Raw genomic sequence first — 18,479 nt, forward strand, 5'->3', positions numbered from 1 at the left:
AGCTACAGAAGGATTCTGAAGTTTACAAAAACTGCGTGAATTTTGCATCCCATCGGGACTCGGGCTATCCAAGCATTGAGGGTTTCGGGGAGAAGCACCATCTTCCAGAATGCACAGAACACCTTGAGGGGCAGGGCTCCTGCGCCAAACTAGGAGGTCACCAGGTCCTCACTGGAGTTGGGATGAGGGGGAAATAAGCAAGGTGCCCAGGTACAAACTCCAAGAAGGTGCTCACTCTCAGGGTCATGCCCGGGACAGCACCTCTTTAGCTGTCACAGCCTGGGCACACATAGTTCTGGTTTTGGTGTCCACCATGGCTCTCAAGCTGTTCTCTGCTCTTATCTACAATAAGTAACATTTTACATTCAAGATCCATTACACAGAGGTGCACATGGTTGTACGTGCATGGGCGCACACACACACCCCCGACACAAGGACTCTAGGAATCAACACCACCAATACTAACCCTTACCTTGTTTGATGCACTCTGATATTTTCTACTTGATTTTGGCTTACAGAAGTGCTAGCCATGACCCACTAATTTGATTTCACAACCCACAAATGAATTACAACCTGCAGTTTTAGAACAGGTGCCTCTGGACATCCTTACACGTGGGTTACTAGATGGGATTCCATGGCAGCAAAACCTATCAGACCTGGGCATTTTCAATACGGTCTTCAAGTGCTCAATGGCGACTTAGGCCACTGTAGCAGCGGGAACCCTTTCTCACTAGCATGAGAGCTTGGAGGTTGCAAGAGGAAAGCACAGAGACACACAGGGAAACATGGAGCACACCTGCCTCCAGTCCACCTAAAACTCCCCTCCTATTTTACGAGTACACTTTCTGAAATCTCATCCTGACTGCTTCTGGCTGTTGGCATGGGGAAGCCACAATGGGATGTGGGGCCTCCATCATCCTACAGTAATTGCCTCTTGGCTCAGGTCATGCAGCTGGGACAGGCAAAGCACCTGTGCCAGTGTGACCCTGATGGATGGACTACCAAATAAATTGTTTTCCTTGGGGACTTAATTGTCCCCAGTACTCAAATGCTGGCTAACTGGGCAAAGAAAAGGGCACAGGAGACATATGACTTTGGTTTCACAGCTGCATAGTATTTTAGATGGAATTTACTAACCCCACATCAGCAGCCAGGAGGAAGACAGAGGAGGTCAGGGAGGGAGAGGTGACCACCGAGTTTGTAATCATGATAGAATCATCCTGCTGGAGAAGAGTGTTCTTTTGAAGCCAAGAATGGCCGAAGCAGGTGCATGGATCGGGGCTGATCTTACCGTTTTCCAGGTTCTCGCTGCTTTCGTAGCATCCTGAGTCTCGTGGGGAGCATCCGGGCAGGCCCTGGCTGTCCACCAGCAGCTTCTCCTGGGATCCGGACTGGTCACTGTTACCTGCAGAAGGTGAGCACATGGAATGGAGTCACAGGGGAGGATGGGCAGCAGAGGTTTCCAAGTCGGCCAGGTTCTGCTTCTGTCTGGGGTTACCACTGACCATCTGAAAGCAAGTAACAATCAAAATTCTCTTCAAGGAAAGTATCAATCCCAAGAAATGGATCTGGTGAGCAAGCAGCTGGGATGTGTGGACGGCTGACTCTGGGCCCTGAGGAAAAGTGCAGAGGTACGGGCAGCAGGGGATAACACCGACGGGCTCTTCTTTTTTTTTGAAGATTTATCTTCCTTCCGCTGGTTCACTCCCCAGATGGCTGCAACAGCCAGAGCTGTGCCAATCCGAAGCCAGGAGCTTCTTCCAGTTCTCCCATGCGGGTACAGGGGCCCAAGGACTTGGGCCATCTTCTACTGCTTTCCCAGGCCAGAGCAGAGAGCTGGATCGGAAGTGGAGCAGCTGGGATTTGAACCAGTACCCATATGGGATGCCGGCACTGCTGGCAGTGGCTTTACCTGCTACACCACAGCGATGGCCCCCGACCAGCTCTTCTGACCAAGGACACCTCAATCAAGGAGCAGCACAGTGGACACACACCCCTCTTGCAAGGTAAAATCTGGCCGACTTGTGCTTCAAGCTTTTTACATTAGCAGTTCTCCAATGTAGAAGCTACTATCAAAGCACCAGATGAGGACCAGGTGTTTGATGAAGCAGTAAGGATGCCGACTGGGATGCATGCAGCCCCCCCTGGAATGCCTGGGCTGGAGTCCCAGCTGTGCTTCCGATTCCAGCTTCCTGCCAATGTGCACCCTGGGAGGCAGCAGTGACCGTCCCTGCCATTCATGTGGGAGATCCAGGTTGAGTTCTGGGCTCCTAGCTCTGGCCAGCCCTAGCTGTTGTAGATGTATGGAGAGTAAACCAGTGGATCCAAGATCTTTGTGTGCCTTTCAAATAAATTTTTTTTAAAAAAATTGTTAAATGTTAAATGAAGTGCAGTGTTAATAGCATTTAGGGGCATTCATCTCAGCAGGTGTCAGGGTAGCTGGAAGGGCAGAGACCTCCCCAAACTCCAGAGTGGCCAGCAGCAAAGCCTATGTGTTTTTGTTGTTTGGGATGAGTTCAGAGAGTCTCTTTTCTGCCTTCTCCCTGTGTCTGGGGCCAGTGTTTCCAATTCTGCCCATATAGGGTGAGCGAGACAGGGAGAGCCCAGGAAGTGCTCTGCTTTGGGCAGTGAGTGACAGACACGCTGCAGGCGGAGAGCTGAGGCCAGGCCCACCTCACTGTGAAGAGGAGCTGCAGTCTGTGTCCACTACCCCTCCCTAAAGCCAGCGCCCGATCAGGAGCAGCAGCAGGGGTTTCAGTGGAGGGCGTGTGCCTCGAGGCAGTCACCTGGAAACCATGGTGGGGGCCTCCCATGGGACAGTGAGGTCACACACAGAACCTATGTGTGTCCTTAGGCAGAGTGAGTGCACTTGGTCACATAAAACAGGAGCCAAGATAACAGTTTCTTACCTAAAATCACCAGCTGCCATGAACGGATCTAATTTATTTTCATTTCTTTTTCCTACCCCCTACCCCAAACCACATCCACAGAGAGAGAGAGGAGATCAATAAGCCAGAAATGTGACGCCTTTTCTCAGGTTACCAAAACACCAACGTGGGGAGACACAGGGCTGCCATTCTACACCCAGGCCGGCTGTACCTACTGTCCCCTCGCTGCTTCCTGCTTTGCGTTTCTTGCGTGGAAAGCATTCTGGAACCCAAACTACGGCAGACACCAGGGCAGCAGACGTCCTTAAGGTAGACTTGCAAACTAACAGTGCTATTTTTAAAAGATTAATGAAAAAAAAATCAACTAATTGGAGACGCAAGAGCAACTGCTGACCCCTCCCCCATCAAATCATCTGAACATTCTAGAGTGATGTCCTCATCGGGCGGAAGAGCTTGTGGCTTTGGAGTGGCCTTTGTTCTAGCCTAGCATGTTATTTAGAAAAATAATACTTATAAAATGAGGGTTTTGAGCTATCCATGGCAACCCAGGAAGACACAGCAGTCGAGGGCACCGCAGTGGCCAACAGACTCAAGGGTGCTGTCGATGGGAGTAAACTAGCAAACTCGCTCCCCACGCTGCAAGGAGTGCACGCCTGTGTCTGCATCTCTGCCGAGCCCATCGTCAGCAAACCTCACTGGAGACTTGAAGCTAGCACGGATGGAGAAGGACTCCTCCCATCACCAAGAGCCACGTTCCGCTCATAAAACCAGAAGGTACAGGGCAAGGGCTAGAGTCAGGGTCTTGGGTGACTGGATGTTGGCTGCCGTTTATAGGTGAGTCAAGGCCATAACCTTCTCGCCACGCTTATTAGCATTAATGCCAAGGTACAAGAGACAAGGAAGAAGCTGCACTGGTGCCACGAGAGTTCTCACAGTGAAGTCTGAGTGAAGGGCTTGGTTGTGGGGCTGGCATCCCATTTGGGTGCCTGAAGGGTCTCTGCCTGGGGCACAGCTGTTCCCTCGCATCACCCTCACCTGAACGTGCAGCACACATACAGAATATACCAAGGCACTGAGGTCTTCAAACATCAGAAGGTGGCAGACAGCAGTTACTCCAGGAGAGAAACAAGAAAGGGAGGGTGACGGGTTGTAGAACAGCAGGACTTTGAACAGGCTTGTGCCATTCCTTCTTTAAAAAAAAAAAAAAAAAAATGAGGGGCCGGTGCTGTGGCGCAGTGGCTTAAAACCCTGGCCTGAGCGCCGGCATCCTATATGGGCACCGGTTCTGGTCCCAGCTGCTCCTCTTCCGATCCAGCTCTCTGCTATCGCTTGGGAAAGCAGTAGAAGAGGGCCCAAGTCCTTGGGCCCCTGTACCCACGTGGGAGACCCAGAAAAAGCTCCTGGCTTCAGATCGGCACAGCTCTGGCCGTTGCAGCCATCTGGGGAGTGAACCAGCGGATGGAAGACCTCTCTCTGTAACTCTTTCAAATAAATTAAATAAATCTTTAAAAAAAATAGAGGGATTGAAGCAAATTGACCCAAATGTTAACTTTTTAAATTCAAGAAGTATATATGTGTGTTTTATTTTTCTCCATACTTTTTGTGTACTTAAAATAATTCCCAATTTAAATTCTTAGAAAACTGTTTTTAAAAGACTTATTTGAAAGGCAGAGACAGAGCGAGAGAGAGAGCTCTTTCACCCACTGGTTCACTCCCCAGATGGCTGCCATGGCTGGGGCGGGGGCCCAGATCCTTTAGCTGTCATCTGCTTCCTTCCCAGGTGCCTTAGCAGTGAGCTGGATCAGAAGCAGAGTAGCGGGACTTGGACTGGCACTCCGATACGGGACATGAGCATCAACAGCAGCCCCTAAACTTATATATTGAATGCCACACTTTTTAAAGATAGTCAAGATGCTAAACCTTATGGTATGCAAATTTTACCACAGTTAAATATTTTTAAAAATCTTTTCAGGGAACTTCGTTTCGGCAGCCTGGAAGGAGTGAGCGCACACTCGGGAAGAGCGAGCTGAACTGGATGTCAAGTCTCCTAACCTCGGGGTAAGTCTGCACTCAAGAGTCTGGGCACTAATGCGCATCTCTGAGCCCCTGGAGTCTTTGCTTAGAACCACTAAAAGGGCGCCCTACTTTATGCGTCAGGGCCATGCCACACAGCGGTACAGCACAGAGCCCAAACGTGACTCACGAGGAGGCAGAGAGGCCTTCACAGCCAAAGCATCACAACCCGATAAGAGTCTCCCCAGTAAGAGTCCCGGGGGTGAGCCGGTTCTGTGGCATGAGATACGAGGCACAGATCCCTGCCCTACACTCTGCTGCTCTCCACTCTCAATGGGAAAGAAGTTAGCAGATACCGCATGTAAACCAGCTGTTCCTGCTGGCTGGGGACACAGCAAATGAGCTATGTACCGAGCAAGTGCTGTTCACTTGTGGCCGACCAGCCAAGCTCATAGGTCATCAAGTTTCAGGATTCCACCAGTCACTGTGCCATACACATCATCTGGCCAGAGACCCCAGGGTATCACTCGGAGGACCCCAACACCAAAGAAACCTGGTTATAAGGTGCTATTAAGCCAACTCTCCCCAAATCTATCCCTGAAGGCAGCTTGAACCCAGGGTTCATCCTCTGCTTGAGACGCTGTGTGCTCCCCTGTTTCGTCAATTAATTTAAGAGGAACACCTGTTAAAGGTGGCTTTCCCTGTCCTGGAACACTTGCCTCCACGACCCTTGGGCTGGATAAATCAGTACACCTGCCCCTCGAGTTAAACCCACTGTAAGCCAAAAATGCATTTAAGCAAGCTGACTGACCAGACATCACAGCTTAGCCACCCAGGACACTGTACGGTGCAGGCTTTTACTCTGTGACCGTGAGCCTGACTGGGAGCTGGAATTGGGTTGCTGCCACTACCCAGCATTGCTAGGGCAGGAAAAGCTCAAAATTCAGAGAGTATGGTTTCTATTGACGGTGTATTGCTTTTGTGCCATTGTAGGTCAAGGACCATGTGTAACGTATCGTGTTTCTCCCCCATTAACCATTGTTTTGGTGTGTCTTTTGGCAAGAGAGAGGCTATTAGCAGCTAATATCCCTGAAGCTGAGCACTTGAAAGAAAATGCATTTGAATTCACTAACTGGAAGGAGAGCTTCCTTGGCGATAATAACTCCAGGAATACTTCTGATGTCAGACTAAAGAGCACGATGAGAGTAAGTTAATGCAGCACAGGACACAGTGTGCTCCAACAGACTCCATCAAAGCTGGGAGCACGCGGAGTGCTGTTCACAGGCCGGAAAAAGCAGCTGTCTTTCAGGTGGGCAACCCCCTGTTCTGCCCACGCACAGCGGAGGGCCACTTCCTTCTCCTGTAATGGAAGCTGATACATTTCATTCATTCACTCACTGCCATGGTTAGGCTGAATCGCTAGATTCCAGGGTGCTGGTATTTAGAGGTGGAGCCTTTCGGAGGTGATTAGCAGTAGATGAGGTCTTGGGGGTGGGGTCCCCATGTTGGCATCTGCAGTTTATGACAAGAGGAGGAGAGACCTGAGCCAGACGCTTCCTCTCTCACCAGATGCTACCCTCTGCCGAGTCACGAAGCAGCAGCAAAGCCCTCACCAATGCCAAGCCCTTGGACTTCGCAACCTCCGGCAAAATAAGCCAAAGAAACTTGTATTTTCAATCAGTGTACCCCGTCTCGGGTATTTTGTTACAGAAACAGGAAAAAGACATTCAATAGCCAACCTGCTCAGTAAGAAACCACACATGGGTCTCAGCTGGGCAAGGAACTCCCAGGGATCCTAATGACCTGCTGACAACTGCATATCCCAGCAGGACTGGTTTCTCTAAACACTGCAATTCATTTGTCCCATACACTTGGTGCAGCTTTATCCTTGGCTACTGCCTGGGAAATGTGCCAGGACAGGTATCCACGGTCAGGTTTTCTTCTGCCCCTATGTCAACAGTGGAAATTTGTGTCTTTGTGCTGCTTGACATGAAACTGACCTTGGTTTGGGAAGAGCAGGACTGAGTGGGTGACTCCAGTGGCCTCGGCACATAAGCTGGCAGCTCATGGGTGGCCCGCAAATGTGAGTGACCAGGAAGGAACCTTTCTGTGCATAGGGGGACTTACTGTCATATTCCTGCAGCAGCTCCACAGCCGTCAAGAGAACAGCTCTGTGTTCTGGGTCCCTGATATTTAACTCATCCAAATCTTCCTCCTCCAGGAGCTTAAAGGTGTCCAAATCCTCATAGCCATTGAACAGGAAGGTGGGCATGTGCTCCTGGGGGTGAGAGACAGATGCAGGTGAGTCAGCCGGCCCGGCTGCATGACAGAGCTAAGCCTTGCACCCTCGGTTCTTCTCCCCCACTTGTTTCTATGCTCATCGAAAGACACATAAGGATCACTGTCATATTCCAGTCCTGCAGCTTGGCAGGCAGAAGTTAGACACTGCAGGCATTAGAACCGTGCCCTGGATATGAGCGGATTCCTTTAACGTCACCCGGCCCACAGTGGAGGGGAGTCCTCCTTCATTTATATAGCTGTTGAAATGCAACTCCGAAAGCCCAGTGGTTATTTGGGAGCAAGGGGCTTTGCCAAGGAAGCAGAGTCTTCCAGCGGGAACCCAGCCTTGTATCTGTGCCTCTCGGGCAAGGGGGGCAGGGGGAGCCGCCTCATGGCCCCGTGGAGCAGCCAAGAGCAGGGCACGCCAGGGCGCTGTCCTTACAGGAGCAACCTCTGACCCAGGGCTGTGCTAGCCCATGGCAAAGGACCGGGCCAGCATGAGGGCACAGGCATCTATCTGCAGGGTAATGGACAGCATCCTGGCACTGGGCCACCCTGGCACATGCCCTCGCTGTTTAGTTGAGGGGTGAAAGGTGGTGAGGGGTAGAGGGAGACCACAGCCAGCCACGCCGACCTTCAGGTTAATGCGATCGAGTAGGTCCTCCACCGACTTGGGCTGGGGCGGTCTCCCCTTTCTCCTCCTCCTGGTGGGGCGCTTGGGTTTCTCCTCATCTTCGTTGAGCACATCCACGTAGATGAACTTGAACGTGCCCACTTTGTTGTTCAGCAGGCCCATCCAGGTGCCCATGGGTGGTTTGCTGATGATGTCAATGATGTCTCCCTTCTGTGGCCCAGGGAAGAACAGAGAGCTGTGTATCAGGTACATTTCTAAGCATGAATCATGAAATCGGTCAGACACACGAGTCATGCAGACGTGGACGGGGGTCCCCTAGGTCAGCTGACTGATCAGCGTGTAGGTTACTGCAGAGCACCTCTGGCTGTGCTGGGTCACAGCCCCTCTATCCTCTGTACCGCAGGACACTGTGTGCCAGCACTGTCCCCTCCCCAGGCTGCCTACCAGCTCCCATCCCCTCCATCCAGAGAGCTGCCACTTATTGGGATAGAGAATTTCCCATCAGTCCCATGCCAGGGACACTTGCTATCCTGTAATGGCTTCATTCATCCTGTAGAACCCCATCTGTACACACACACACGGCAATAATCTCTCCCCAGATGGAAACCAAGGTGTGTGTGTGTGGGGGGAACCAGAGGGGAGCTGAGGTCAGAGGACAGGGCCGGGGGACGGGGCAGTGATGACAGAGGGAGCCCCCTCTGCCTGCACCGCTGGCTGGCTCTCAGGCTTGTTTTTCCGCTCCAAAGCCTCAGTGAACCAGCCTGCTCTGCGGCCAGGCTGAGACCCACCTTGAGCTTGAGCGAGTCTGTATCGTAGGGACTAGGGGTGAAGTCCGTGTGCACACGGGCGCGCCCACAGAAGGGGCCCCGGTAGGGCAGCTCCTCATCATCGCCGTCCTCCGACTTGACGCTTTCCCGGTTGCTGGTGGAGGAGTCGGTGGTACTCACCGTCTGACCACCTGTGTAGACAGGACGGAGAAAGGGGAGTCAATGCAGGCTGCCCCCATGGCAGCACCCAGCTGTGAGTTCTCTGTGCTGTCCCTCATCGATGGCACAGGGGACACGCAGCTCCTGGGAGCCAGGTGACCTGGAAACTCCCCGAGGGAGGGAGCTGCAGCGTGGGGAGTTGACTCCGCCCTTAGCGTTCAGGGGCTCTCATTTAACGTGCAGCATTTTTACCCCATTTTAGGGGAAGGGACACAGCCTCAGCTCAAGAAACTTGCCCCACACTAAGAACTTAAAGTGGTCCACTTAAATCTGATTTTCTCCCCCATGCCATCTGGCCAGCCCCAGGCTGAGTGGGGCGCCAGTGACATGCACACTCCTGTCCCCTCGCCAGCGCCCCCTACTGTCGGTCGTCTTCCCATGCTTTCCACCCTGGCCTGTTCTCCTGGGTCCTCTGCAACGAGCACCCCATCTGCTCTCGGCAGCCTGTGCCACTGGCCCCTGTGGAACAACACACAGGGTTCGAAGCCCGGAAGTGCTGCACCGGAAGGGGAGGAGCCTGGCCTTGCTCCCCATGAACCCGCCGGAAGTTGACGGTCCGTCACACGTCTGGCTTTGATTTGTGCAGCCTACACTTACTCATGGAGCTCTGCCCGCTCAGAGAACTCCGCAGACTTTCCACGGAGCCCCCGGCCTTGAGCTTGGGCTTGTCCAGGTGTTCGGAGTCAGGCTGTGGAGACACGGGGGAGCCGGGCGTTCCGTCCAGGGCCGAGTCCTGAAATGGTGTCGAAGACGTTAACTGGTTGGTAAGTCTCAGCAGTTTATATTAAATTTATAGAGATTTATTCTGGCACTCAGAGCAGTTTGGTCCTCAACCAACTCGAATCGATCTCTCTTCCCCTGTTTGATCCTGTGCCCAGGATTCTCCTCTTCCTGAAGCCTTTTTCCTTGCTGGTTTAAAACTGTGGTCCACGTTACCAGTTATCGAGCACTCAAAAAGATACTCCTCAGGGCTTTAGGAAAAGCCTGTCTCACCACACCACACAGACAAAAGTCTCAGCTTTCCCCCCATTCCAAATGCAAATCAAGTACAATCTCCTGTTAACACAGTACCTGCAAGTACTACCAAAGGATATTTAATGTACCTTGCACTCAAAGTATATTCCTTGAAAAAAAAAAAAAAAGGGCACATTCTTAGGGCTCTAATTCAACAAATTACTGAAGCTGGCTAAAGAAAATACCAACATAGGGCCCAGAAATAGAGGAGAAGCGGCCGGCGGTCCATGTCTGCCGATTCCATTGCAAACTTTCCAACTAACGTCAGCTCAAAATCGTCCTCCCACCCCAACCGTCTGTATCTGTGGTGAACACGTTCCCTACGCCTTACGACGTAACAACTGTTCACGTAGTATTTACGTGCTATCGGGTATTTTAAGTAACAGATGACTTAAAGCGTACGAGAGGATGGGTGTAGGTTACAGGCAAATACTTTGGCATTTTACAGAAGGGACTTGAGCATCCATGATTTTGGTATCTGTGGGGGAGCCTAGAACCAAATCCACATGGCCAGGGGGGATGTGAGCACTAATTTTCCGTCTATAATACAGTTCCCATGTGCCACTGTATGGTTTTGGCTGCTTTAGCTTTTTTTCAGCGTTGTTGCTAAAAAGCTGTGCCTTTTGGGTGTCAAGGTTGCCAGTGGCGACACAGCCCCGCTGTTCCTAGTCATTGAGTGGCAAGGAAAATCCGCCCGTCACTGCGAGTCACTCCTGGCTGGCAAAAGCAAGTACGGCATGCCTGTTTGACACATGATGCTCCGCAGACAGATGACACCAGGCTTCAACCAGAGTGCCGTGGGTGACTGCTGCCATGCCAAACTAGCCAAGTCTCGGGCACGTTACAGGACCCGTGAGCACCCCGGCGCGTGCACGGCGCGGCTGAGACAGCAGCAGCAGGGCTCGTAAGGGCAGCTCCCACCCCAGCGTGCTGCGTGCACAGAAGGGCCTCCAAACAAGGAGACACAGAGTGGCCACTACTGGCACTGGACACCGCTGAGTAAGTTTTCATTCCTCCTTTCTAAATCAGAAGCCAAATCATCGCCCCAATTAAAGCCTTTTCCAATGCTTCAAGGAAAGCACACGTTTTGAAAAAGGGCGATGTTAAATGTGCATCTCTATTTTTTCAGTTCTAATGTGTTCCTCACGTATTTACTGATTACAAGAACAGGTACTACTATAGGTGCTAGGCACACAGCAAGAACAGAGAGGACAAAAGTTCCTACCAGAATGGTTACTGTGTTAGCTACAGAAGAGAAACACACACCCTGATACTAATTTTCTCTTTCCAGAAAGCATTATAGTGATCGATTGCTGCTTTTGCCCTCAACTTATATGAAATGATTGCTTTAAAAAACAAAGGGCTGGGGCCTGCACTGTGGCACAGTGGTTTAAACTGCTGCCTGCAATGCCAGCATCTTATACAGGTGCCTGTTTGAGTTCTGGCTGCTCCATTTCCAATCCAGCTCCCTGCTAATGTGCCTGGGAAAACAAGGGAGGAGGGCCCAAGCACTTGGGCCCCTGCATTCACAGGGGGAGACCTGGGTGGAGTCCTAGGTTCCTGGCTTCTGCCTGGTCCAGCCTCTGCTATGGCAACCATTTGGGAAGTCAGTCAGCAGCTGGAAGATCTTTTTTCCTCTCCTTCTTTTTTTGTAACTCTGCCTTTCCAATAAAATAACTCTTAAAAAAAAAGTGGACTAAAAATACAATATTGCTGTATGGAGGTAGAATTATAGAAAAGTGCTCAAAGTGATGTTAAAACTGTGCATGTGATCCATAGAGCAGAAAACCTGTCAAACACTGGCCCTTTTGGTGGCAAGGCAAACCAAAGTGCTGGAAATGAGTGGCGTGGCTGTCACTGGTACAATCTTCACCACTGGGCAGAGGGATGTGGAAATGGAAAAGGGGTGAGGCTGGAGGGACATGGAGAGGACACAGTCGAAAAATCCAGGGCCCTCCCCCTGAGCAGGATGGGCTGTGGAAGGACAGCACTCGTGCTGGGGCCGTGCTGCGCATGCTAGGTCGTTCAGTAGCATCCCCAGCCTCGTCCCACTCTGGCCCAACCCGGTATGACTATCAGAAGGAGCCCCGGGGTCAGCAGGGGAGCAGCCTCGCTGCCCGTCCCCCCAGGGAAGACCACAGCAGCAACGTGAGCATGTGCAGGCTTTGAAGGAAGGAAGGAAGGCGCAGCCTGCTGGCCAGCCAGCGGTGGTCAAGGCAATTCAAACAGGGAATTGCATAGTGTAGCTCACTGTGCCCACAAGAGGGCAGCAGCAGAGCAGAAAAAGCTTGCCTTGCTAGGGTTCCTGGGCAGATAAGCAGCTTGCTCTACTAGGATTAAGCAGCCAGCCAGCTCATAGGCAAAGTGAGCACCCTAAGTGTGCCAGAGGACAGTGTTTTGGAAATGGAAAGGTCAAAATCACCGCAAGGGCCCCCTTGCACCCATGCAGTTGAAACAGAAGCTGGTCAAGGCTTTGGCGATGAAAGTATAGATTTAGGCACAGGGGATCTGTCTGTGCTATCTTAGGAAAACAGTTCCTGCAGAAACCCCAGTGCCACTGAAGTCCACCAGCCAGGAAGCATTTTTGAGTTTATTTCTCAGAGGAAAACTTAAGTTACTTTGAAGAGGCTGCAGTCCAAGAGAATTTGATTCTGGTGATACCTATCTTGTCGTGAGGGCTATTTTAAAAATTAAAAACCTGTCTTTGTGCTCAAATTTATAGTGCTAGGGCTGGCGCCTCCACTTCGGATCCAGCCCTCTGCTATGGCCTGGGAAAGCAGCAGCAGATGGCCCAAGTCCTTGGGTCCCTGCATCCATGTGGGAGACCGAGAAGACTCTCCTGGCTTCGAATCAGCCCAGCTCCAGCCGTTGTGGCCATTTTGGAGAGTGAACCAGCAAATGGAAGACCTCTCTCTGCCTCTGCCTTTCAAATAAATAAATCTTTAAAAAAACTACAATGCTTACTGCATTAAAGAATAATGGTTTCTTTACATGGACTGTGTCTCCTTTGCTTTGTGCATTGGAGGATACTTCAAAATTGAATTATGCAGTAAGTTCATCCTAGAGTCAAGAAATTTTGAAATTCATACACGTAAGTGGAGTACTATTATAGAAAAAAACAAAAAAGAGAACCCTGGGGAAAAAAACACATACGGATTGGCACTGCAGTTCAGTGGGATGAGCCACTGCTCGCGACACTGAATCCCATATCAGCCTAAGGTCCAGGTTCACGTCCCAGCTGCTCTAATTCTAATCCCACTCTTTGCTAATGTGCCTGGGAAGGCAACAGAGGATGGCCCAAGTCCTTGGGTCCCTGCACCCATGTGGGAGAACCAAAAGGAGTTCCTGGCTCCTGGCTTCTGCCTGGGCAAGTGCTGGCCATTACAGCCATTTAGGGGAGTGAATCAGGGGATGGAAAATTCCTCTCTCCCTCTGTCACTCAGCTTTTTTATTTAAAAGAATTAGAGAGGCAGAGACAGAGATGTCTTCCATCAGATGGTTCACTCCCCAGATGGCTGCAATGGCTGGAACTGCGCTCATCCAAAGCCAGGAGCCAGGAGCTTCTTCTGGGTCTCCTACGCAGGTGCAGGGGCCCAAGCACTTGGGCCATCTTCCACTAATTTCCCAGGCCATAGCAGAGAGCTGGATTGGAAGAGGAGCAGCCAGGACTAGAAATGGTGCCCCTGTGGGATGCCGGCACCTCAGGCCAGGGCTTTAACCTGTTGTGCCACAGCACCGGCTCCTCAAATAAATCTTGATTTAATTCCATTTTCCCATGAACTTCAAAACATCCTCCTGGGAGGCAGGGCCTGTGTTTCGTATTCCTAGCACCAAGCACACTGCCTGGACAACCGTCAGTACTTCATAAATGGGGAACGGACTGAATGTCTACGGAAATCAAGCGTGGTTCTAGGGCGTGTAAATGCCAGGGGACATCCATGTTAAGAGCCATGTAGAATCTCCGATGGGCCGGCCTCCTCAGGTCCCCCAGCTGTCAGCAGGAATCAAGGGGCCACGGGCGAGGCAGTCACTCACCTGCTCGGAGACAGAGCTGCTGCTGTACTTTTTGGACATCCTCTTCCTCATGGTCTCTTTCACAGATTTCACCTTTTTCCCGAGGGAGATGCGGGAGGCAGTGGGGGATTTGATCACTTCCTTGTACACGAAATCACCTTCTTTGCCCTGCAAAATGAAACAGTGCACGACCCTTGAGTCACAGAAAATGCGGCCCAGATTCGGGTTCTATCACTGAAGCCACTGTCATCCTCACTCTCAGAAAAATAGTGAGCATTCCCCGTGACCTTGAAGTTCTTTCCTGTGTTTACCTGCGGCTACAGTATTTACCTCTCAGATTAAAAATTCAAACCCACCGGCGCCACGACTCACTAGGCTAATCCTCCACCTGCGGTGCCGGCACCCTGCGTTCTAGTCCCGGTCGGGGCGCCGGATTCTGTCCCGGTTGCCCCTCTTCCAGGCCAGCTCTCTGCTGTGGCCAGGGAGTGCAGTGGAGGATGACCCAAGTCCTTGGGCCCTGCACCCCATGGGAAACCAGAAGTACCTGGCTCCTGCCATCGGATCAGCATGGTGCGCCGGCCGCGGTGGCCATTGGAGGGTGAACCAATGGCAAAGGAAGACCTTTCTCTCTCTCTCTCTCACTATCCAATCTGTCAAAAAAAAAAAAAAAAAAAAAAAAAAGACCTTTCTGTCTCTCTCTCTCACTAGCCACTCTGTCAAAAAAAAAAAAAAAAAAAAATCAAACCCACCGACTAGAGTCATGTTCTGCTTTGTTTAAAGCAGATGGGAGACATTTTTAAATCTGATCTTAGTATAGCCTTTTCCGGTTTTGGTAGGTTTCAACAGCAGTGATTGACATGGCAGTGTTCACAGAGTCCTGGCAGTCGGGGAGCAGAGAGAGAGGACCCGAGAGCAGAGGAAAGCCCACACGCGACAGCCACAGTCTCTGCTGGTGCACATCACCTCGCGTGGTCACCTCCCTAGCATGAATCAATTTCCCGGACTGCTGGGGTCCTCTCTCATTTGAGTCTGCGTTAAACACCTCCAAGAAAGAAAAAAAAATTTCATTTTTTAAAAAAATGATTTTATTTGAATGCATCTTTTGTTCCATGAGCGTTTAAGATTCTTTTTTTTTTAATTTATTTGAAAGGGTTAGAGAGAGAGGTAGAAAAAGAGTGAAAGAGAGAAAGAGGTCTTCCATCCACTGGTTCACTCCCCAAATGCCCACAATGGCTGCAGCTGGGCCGATCTGAAGCCAGGAGCTTTTCTGGTCCCCCACGTGGGTGCTGGGCCCCAAGGACTTGGCCATCCTATACTGCTTTCCCAGGTGCATTAGCAGGGAGCTAGATCAGAAGTAGAGCGGTTGAGACTCAAACTGGTGCCCATATGGGATGCTGGTGCTGCAGGCCGCAACACCAGTCCCTTCTTTCTTTTAAAGAATTGGCTACATAAATTATTGGTTAATGAAGTCAGTAGTATTTGACATCCAAATAAAGAAGTTGGATCCTTCCAGGACACTCTCACAACATTAATGGTACTTAAAAAAAATTCCTGGAAAAATGGAAATAAAAACTAAGTTTATTTTGGTGCAAAAATTTTTGAATTCCATGCCTATTTTCTTCATGATATGAATCTCCCATGAACTTTTTGAAGATCCCTCATATGTTTGGATTTCAAATTTTTCATACCAAAATTAACCTATCTTTTAATTCCTCAGAGAGCCACCTACCAGGCCAAAGCCATTTGGACTTGTTACATGAAGAAAACTGGAAACAATGACACTAAAGGAATTGTGCTACCCGGAGGAGGCAGAAGCCAGAGAAGGACACAGTTCACTCCATGGAGAGTGAAGAGTCTTTCAGATGGTTGAAGGGGCGGCAGTGTGGACTAGCAGGTTATGCTGCCATCTGCGACACTGGCATCTAATACGGGCACCAGTTTGAGTGCCAGCTGCTCCACTTCTGATCCAGCTCCCTGCTAATGGCCTGGGAAAGCAGTGGAAGATGGCCCAAGTGCTTGGGCCCCCGCACCCATGTGGGAGACCTGGATAAAGCTCCTGGCTTCAGCCTAGCACAGCCCTGGCCTTTGCAGCCACTTGGGGACTGAACCAGCAAATGGAAGACCCATCTCCTCTCTCGCTCTCGGTCTCTCTCCCTCTCCCTCTCTGTAACTCTGCCTTTAAAATAAATAAAACAAATCTTTTAAAATAAAGGCATAAAATTAAAACAAATGGGTGAAACAGGGTTCCTTTCCAAATACGATTCAGGATCAATGAGGAAAATCAGGTTCAATTCTCAGAGACAATACGGGAGGCCGCGGCCAAGCACAGCGCGTGATTCCAAGCCTTCTGCTTTCGTATGCTCACCATTGCGTCGGCGTTGTTACTGCCAATGTGCAGGGAACGATTCGTCAGATCAAAGCCTCCGAAACTGCAGGTTCTCTGTGGGAAGGAGAGGGCAGGGCAGGAATAATCCCATTAGCTTAAGAAGCCAGAAGGCACCAACCCATTTCCCACTTGGAGGACATCGCTGAATCACAGATGTGTGTTTGGGATGGAAGTAGGAAACGAGAAATGATGGGGGAGGGGGGACACATGATTCACTCATTTTGCCCTTTCACAGCCCACTGGGGACTTGGCCTACGCCAGCGGGCCATGCAGAACCAACTGTTTTTTCAGAAACACCAAAAACAGAAACAAAACACACCGAAACCCTGCACAAGTTTCGTGCCGGAAGATTCCCTGGTCATTGGCTCGGATCCCTGCTCTCAGCCCCCTTCGTGTCAGCTCCCTGCGTTTCAATGAGTTTCAATGAGGTAGTGGCACTGAAGGAATCATACTGGGGGTGGTGAGGGGCGGGGGCGGGGGGCGCTCCACGTGTTCGGTGCTTTTGGGAACTCTCGTCCAGAACCTCTGGCTCCGTGGCTGGCAGCAGCCTTCTCGAACAGACTTTTGTTTAGTTTCAATTCGCTGAGAAGTTTATAGTGGTCCAGCCAGACCAAGAGGATTACTCACTCGCTGCTACCCCTCCTAGCCCCAAACACGAGTCACTTTCCCATCCAGCTGTCCAACCCAGTTATTTACAACCTATTTTCTCACGGGGGATAAAGTGAAGACACCCCATTTGCCTATAAAGAAATGGGCTAAGTGTCCTGGACCGCAGCCTTTGATTTCCATAGGAAAAACGCTGATGCCGTTGAGGATGAAAACGTCATCATCCTTTTAGTTGGCTTAAGGAACTGCTTCGACTTCCGTGATTTTGCATTTTCACAACTTGGACTGAATCTGCTGTTGTTTTTCTAGCAAGAGCCAACCAGTGACCACTCCCATCCCCACAAAAGTACACTATGTTTGTGGCAATGAATTATCTTTAGTAAAATAATCAGTAATAAAATTTGAACAGCAGATTTAGGATCCAATATCTTGTACTACCTGTTTCGCAGAAAACTCTGGTTAAAAGCTATTAAATGGCAGGAATAAATTTAAAAAAAAAAACACAATGTATACTGTAAACATTGCTTATTTAAAGTAGACATACTTTAGATATATAGTAATTTGCTTGATTGAGAAAGCAGAAGTATCCTGGAAGGAAACACCCAGGTTTTTAAAATCACACAACTCCCGGTTCTGCCACTTACTTCCTGTGTGTTCATAGGAAAAACGCTTGATCTCTCTGAGCTTTGGACTCCTCATTAGCAAAATAATATCGATAGCACATATTTGTAGGCTTTGAGTATACTGCCTGGCAAAAAACAAACAATCTATTGGTTTTTTTCCACTATTCTTCACTAAGGCTATCCTGAGAACGTGGTAGCTAGTTCCGACAACTATGACAATGCAATCTAGGCTTCCTCAATGTCATCAGTATGCAAATGAAGGGCCAGAGCTCCACTCTGGGCATATGATCTAGGAATTTAATCCTAAAACCAGAGCATCCCAGGAATGGGTCCCCATGGGAGGGCCAGCAGACTCAGCAGGCACCTGATGAGGGCCAACACTCACGGAGGCACAGAACTGCTGCTCCTCACCAGGGCACTGCTTTGGCAAAGGATGTTATCCTAATTTTGTATTCCTTATCAAAGGGCAATCTGATTTCCAAGTCACCCACCTAGGCAATCTCAAGGCAGACTTTCAATGTGAACTTTCCCTTTCCAGCTTGAAACGCCAAGGACGTTTTCTCATTTTTGCAAAGGCAGTGATTTTTAGCTCAGTTCCTTTCCTGTGACTCAGGGCTTCACAGACACAGTATGGCGCCCAGATGCCTGCTCACTTCCTGGCGTTTGCATCTCCCTGCTTTAAACCACACCAGCTCCTGCAAGCCGGGAGCCCAGCATGTTATTTCTGATGCATATGAAATAACTTAGAAAGAATTTATGTGGAAACTATGCCTGCAATAAATTAAAAGCTCATTTCAGTTTTCATATGCCTGCTGTATGCATTGATTCCTACAATATAAAGCTTAAAGTAAAGAATGGATGGGTTTTCATAACTACCAACTAAAACCTCTTCAGGGATATGCTAAGATATCTGGAACTAATTCTTCTTTCTATTTATCAGTGGAGAAGAGACAAAGAGTATGACAGTGAACATTGCTTGAACTAATCTCTAGCTTTTTTGATGTGATCAAGAAGTTCTTAAAACAGCACTTGTTC

General features: G+C 50.0%; 1 protein-coding gene across 7 annotated transcripts in view; it reads right to left on the reverse strand.

The window, feature by feature from the left end:
• The window catches only part of SASH1 (SAM and SH3 domain containing 1), a 324,388-nt gene that overhangs the window by 10,393 nt on the left and 295,516 nt on the right, over positions 1-18,479 (reverse strand). For all 7 annotated transcript variants that reach the window (XM_051855276.2, XM_051855275.2, XM_070073463.1 and 4 more), the window contains 7 exons: positions 16,195-16,269; positions 13,851-13,997; positions 9,399-9,534; positions 8,604-8,773; positions 7,816-8,025; positions 7,029-7,179; positions 1,292-1,405 (listed from right to left, as the gene is read on the reverse strand). In XM_051855276.2, the coding sequence (XP_051711236.2) occupies positions 1,292-1,405; positions 7,029-7,179; positions 7,816-8,025; positions 8,604-8,773; positions 9,399-9,534; positions 13,851-13,997; positions 16,195-16,269 (1,003 nt within the window). The remainder of the gene's footprint in view (positions 1-1,291; positions 1,406-7,028; positions 7,180-7,815; positions 8,026-8,603; positions 8,774-9,398; positions 9,535-13,850; positions 13,998-16,194; positions 16,270-18,479) is intronic.

Source organism: Oryctolagus cuniculus, chromosome 5 (assembly GCF_964237555.1).
Source record: "Oryctolagus cuniculus chromosome 5, mOryCun1.1, whole genome shotgun sequence".
Taxonomy (NCBI): Eukaryota; Metazoa; Chordata; class Mammalia; order Lagomorpha; family Leporidae; genus Oryctolagus; species Oryctolagus cuniculus.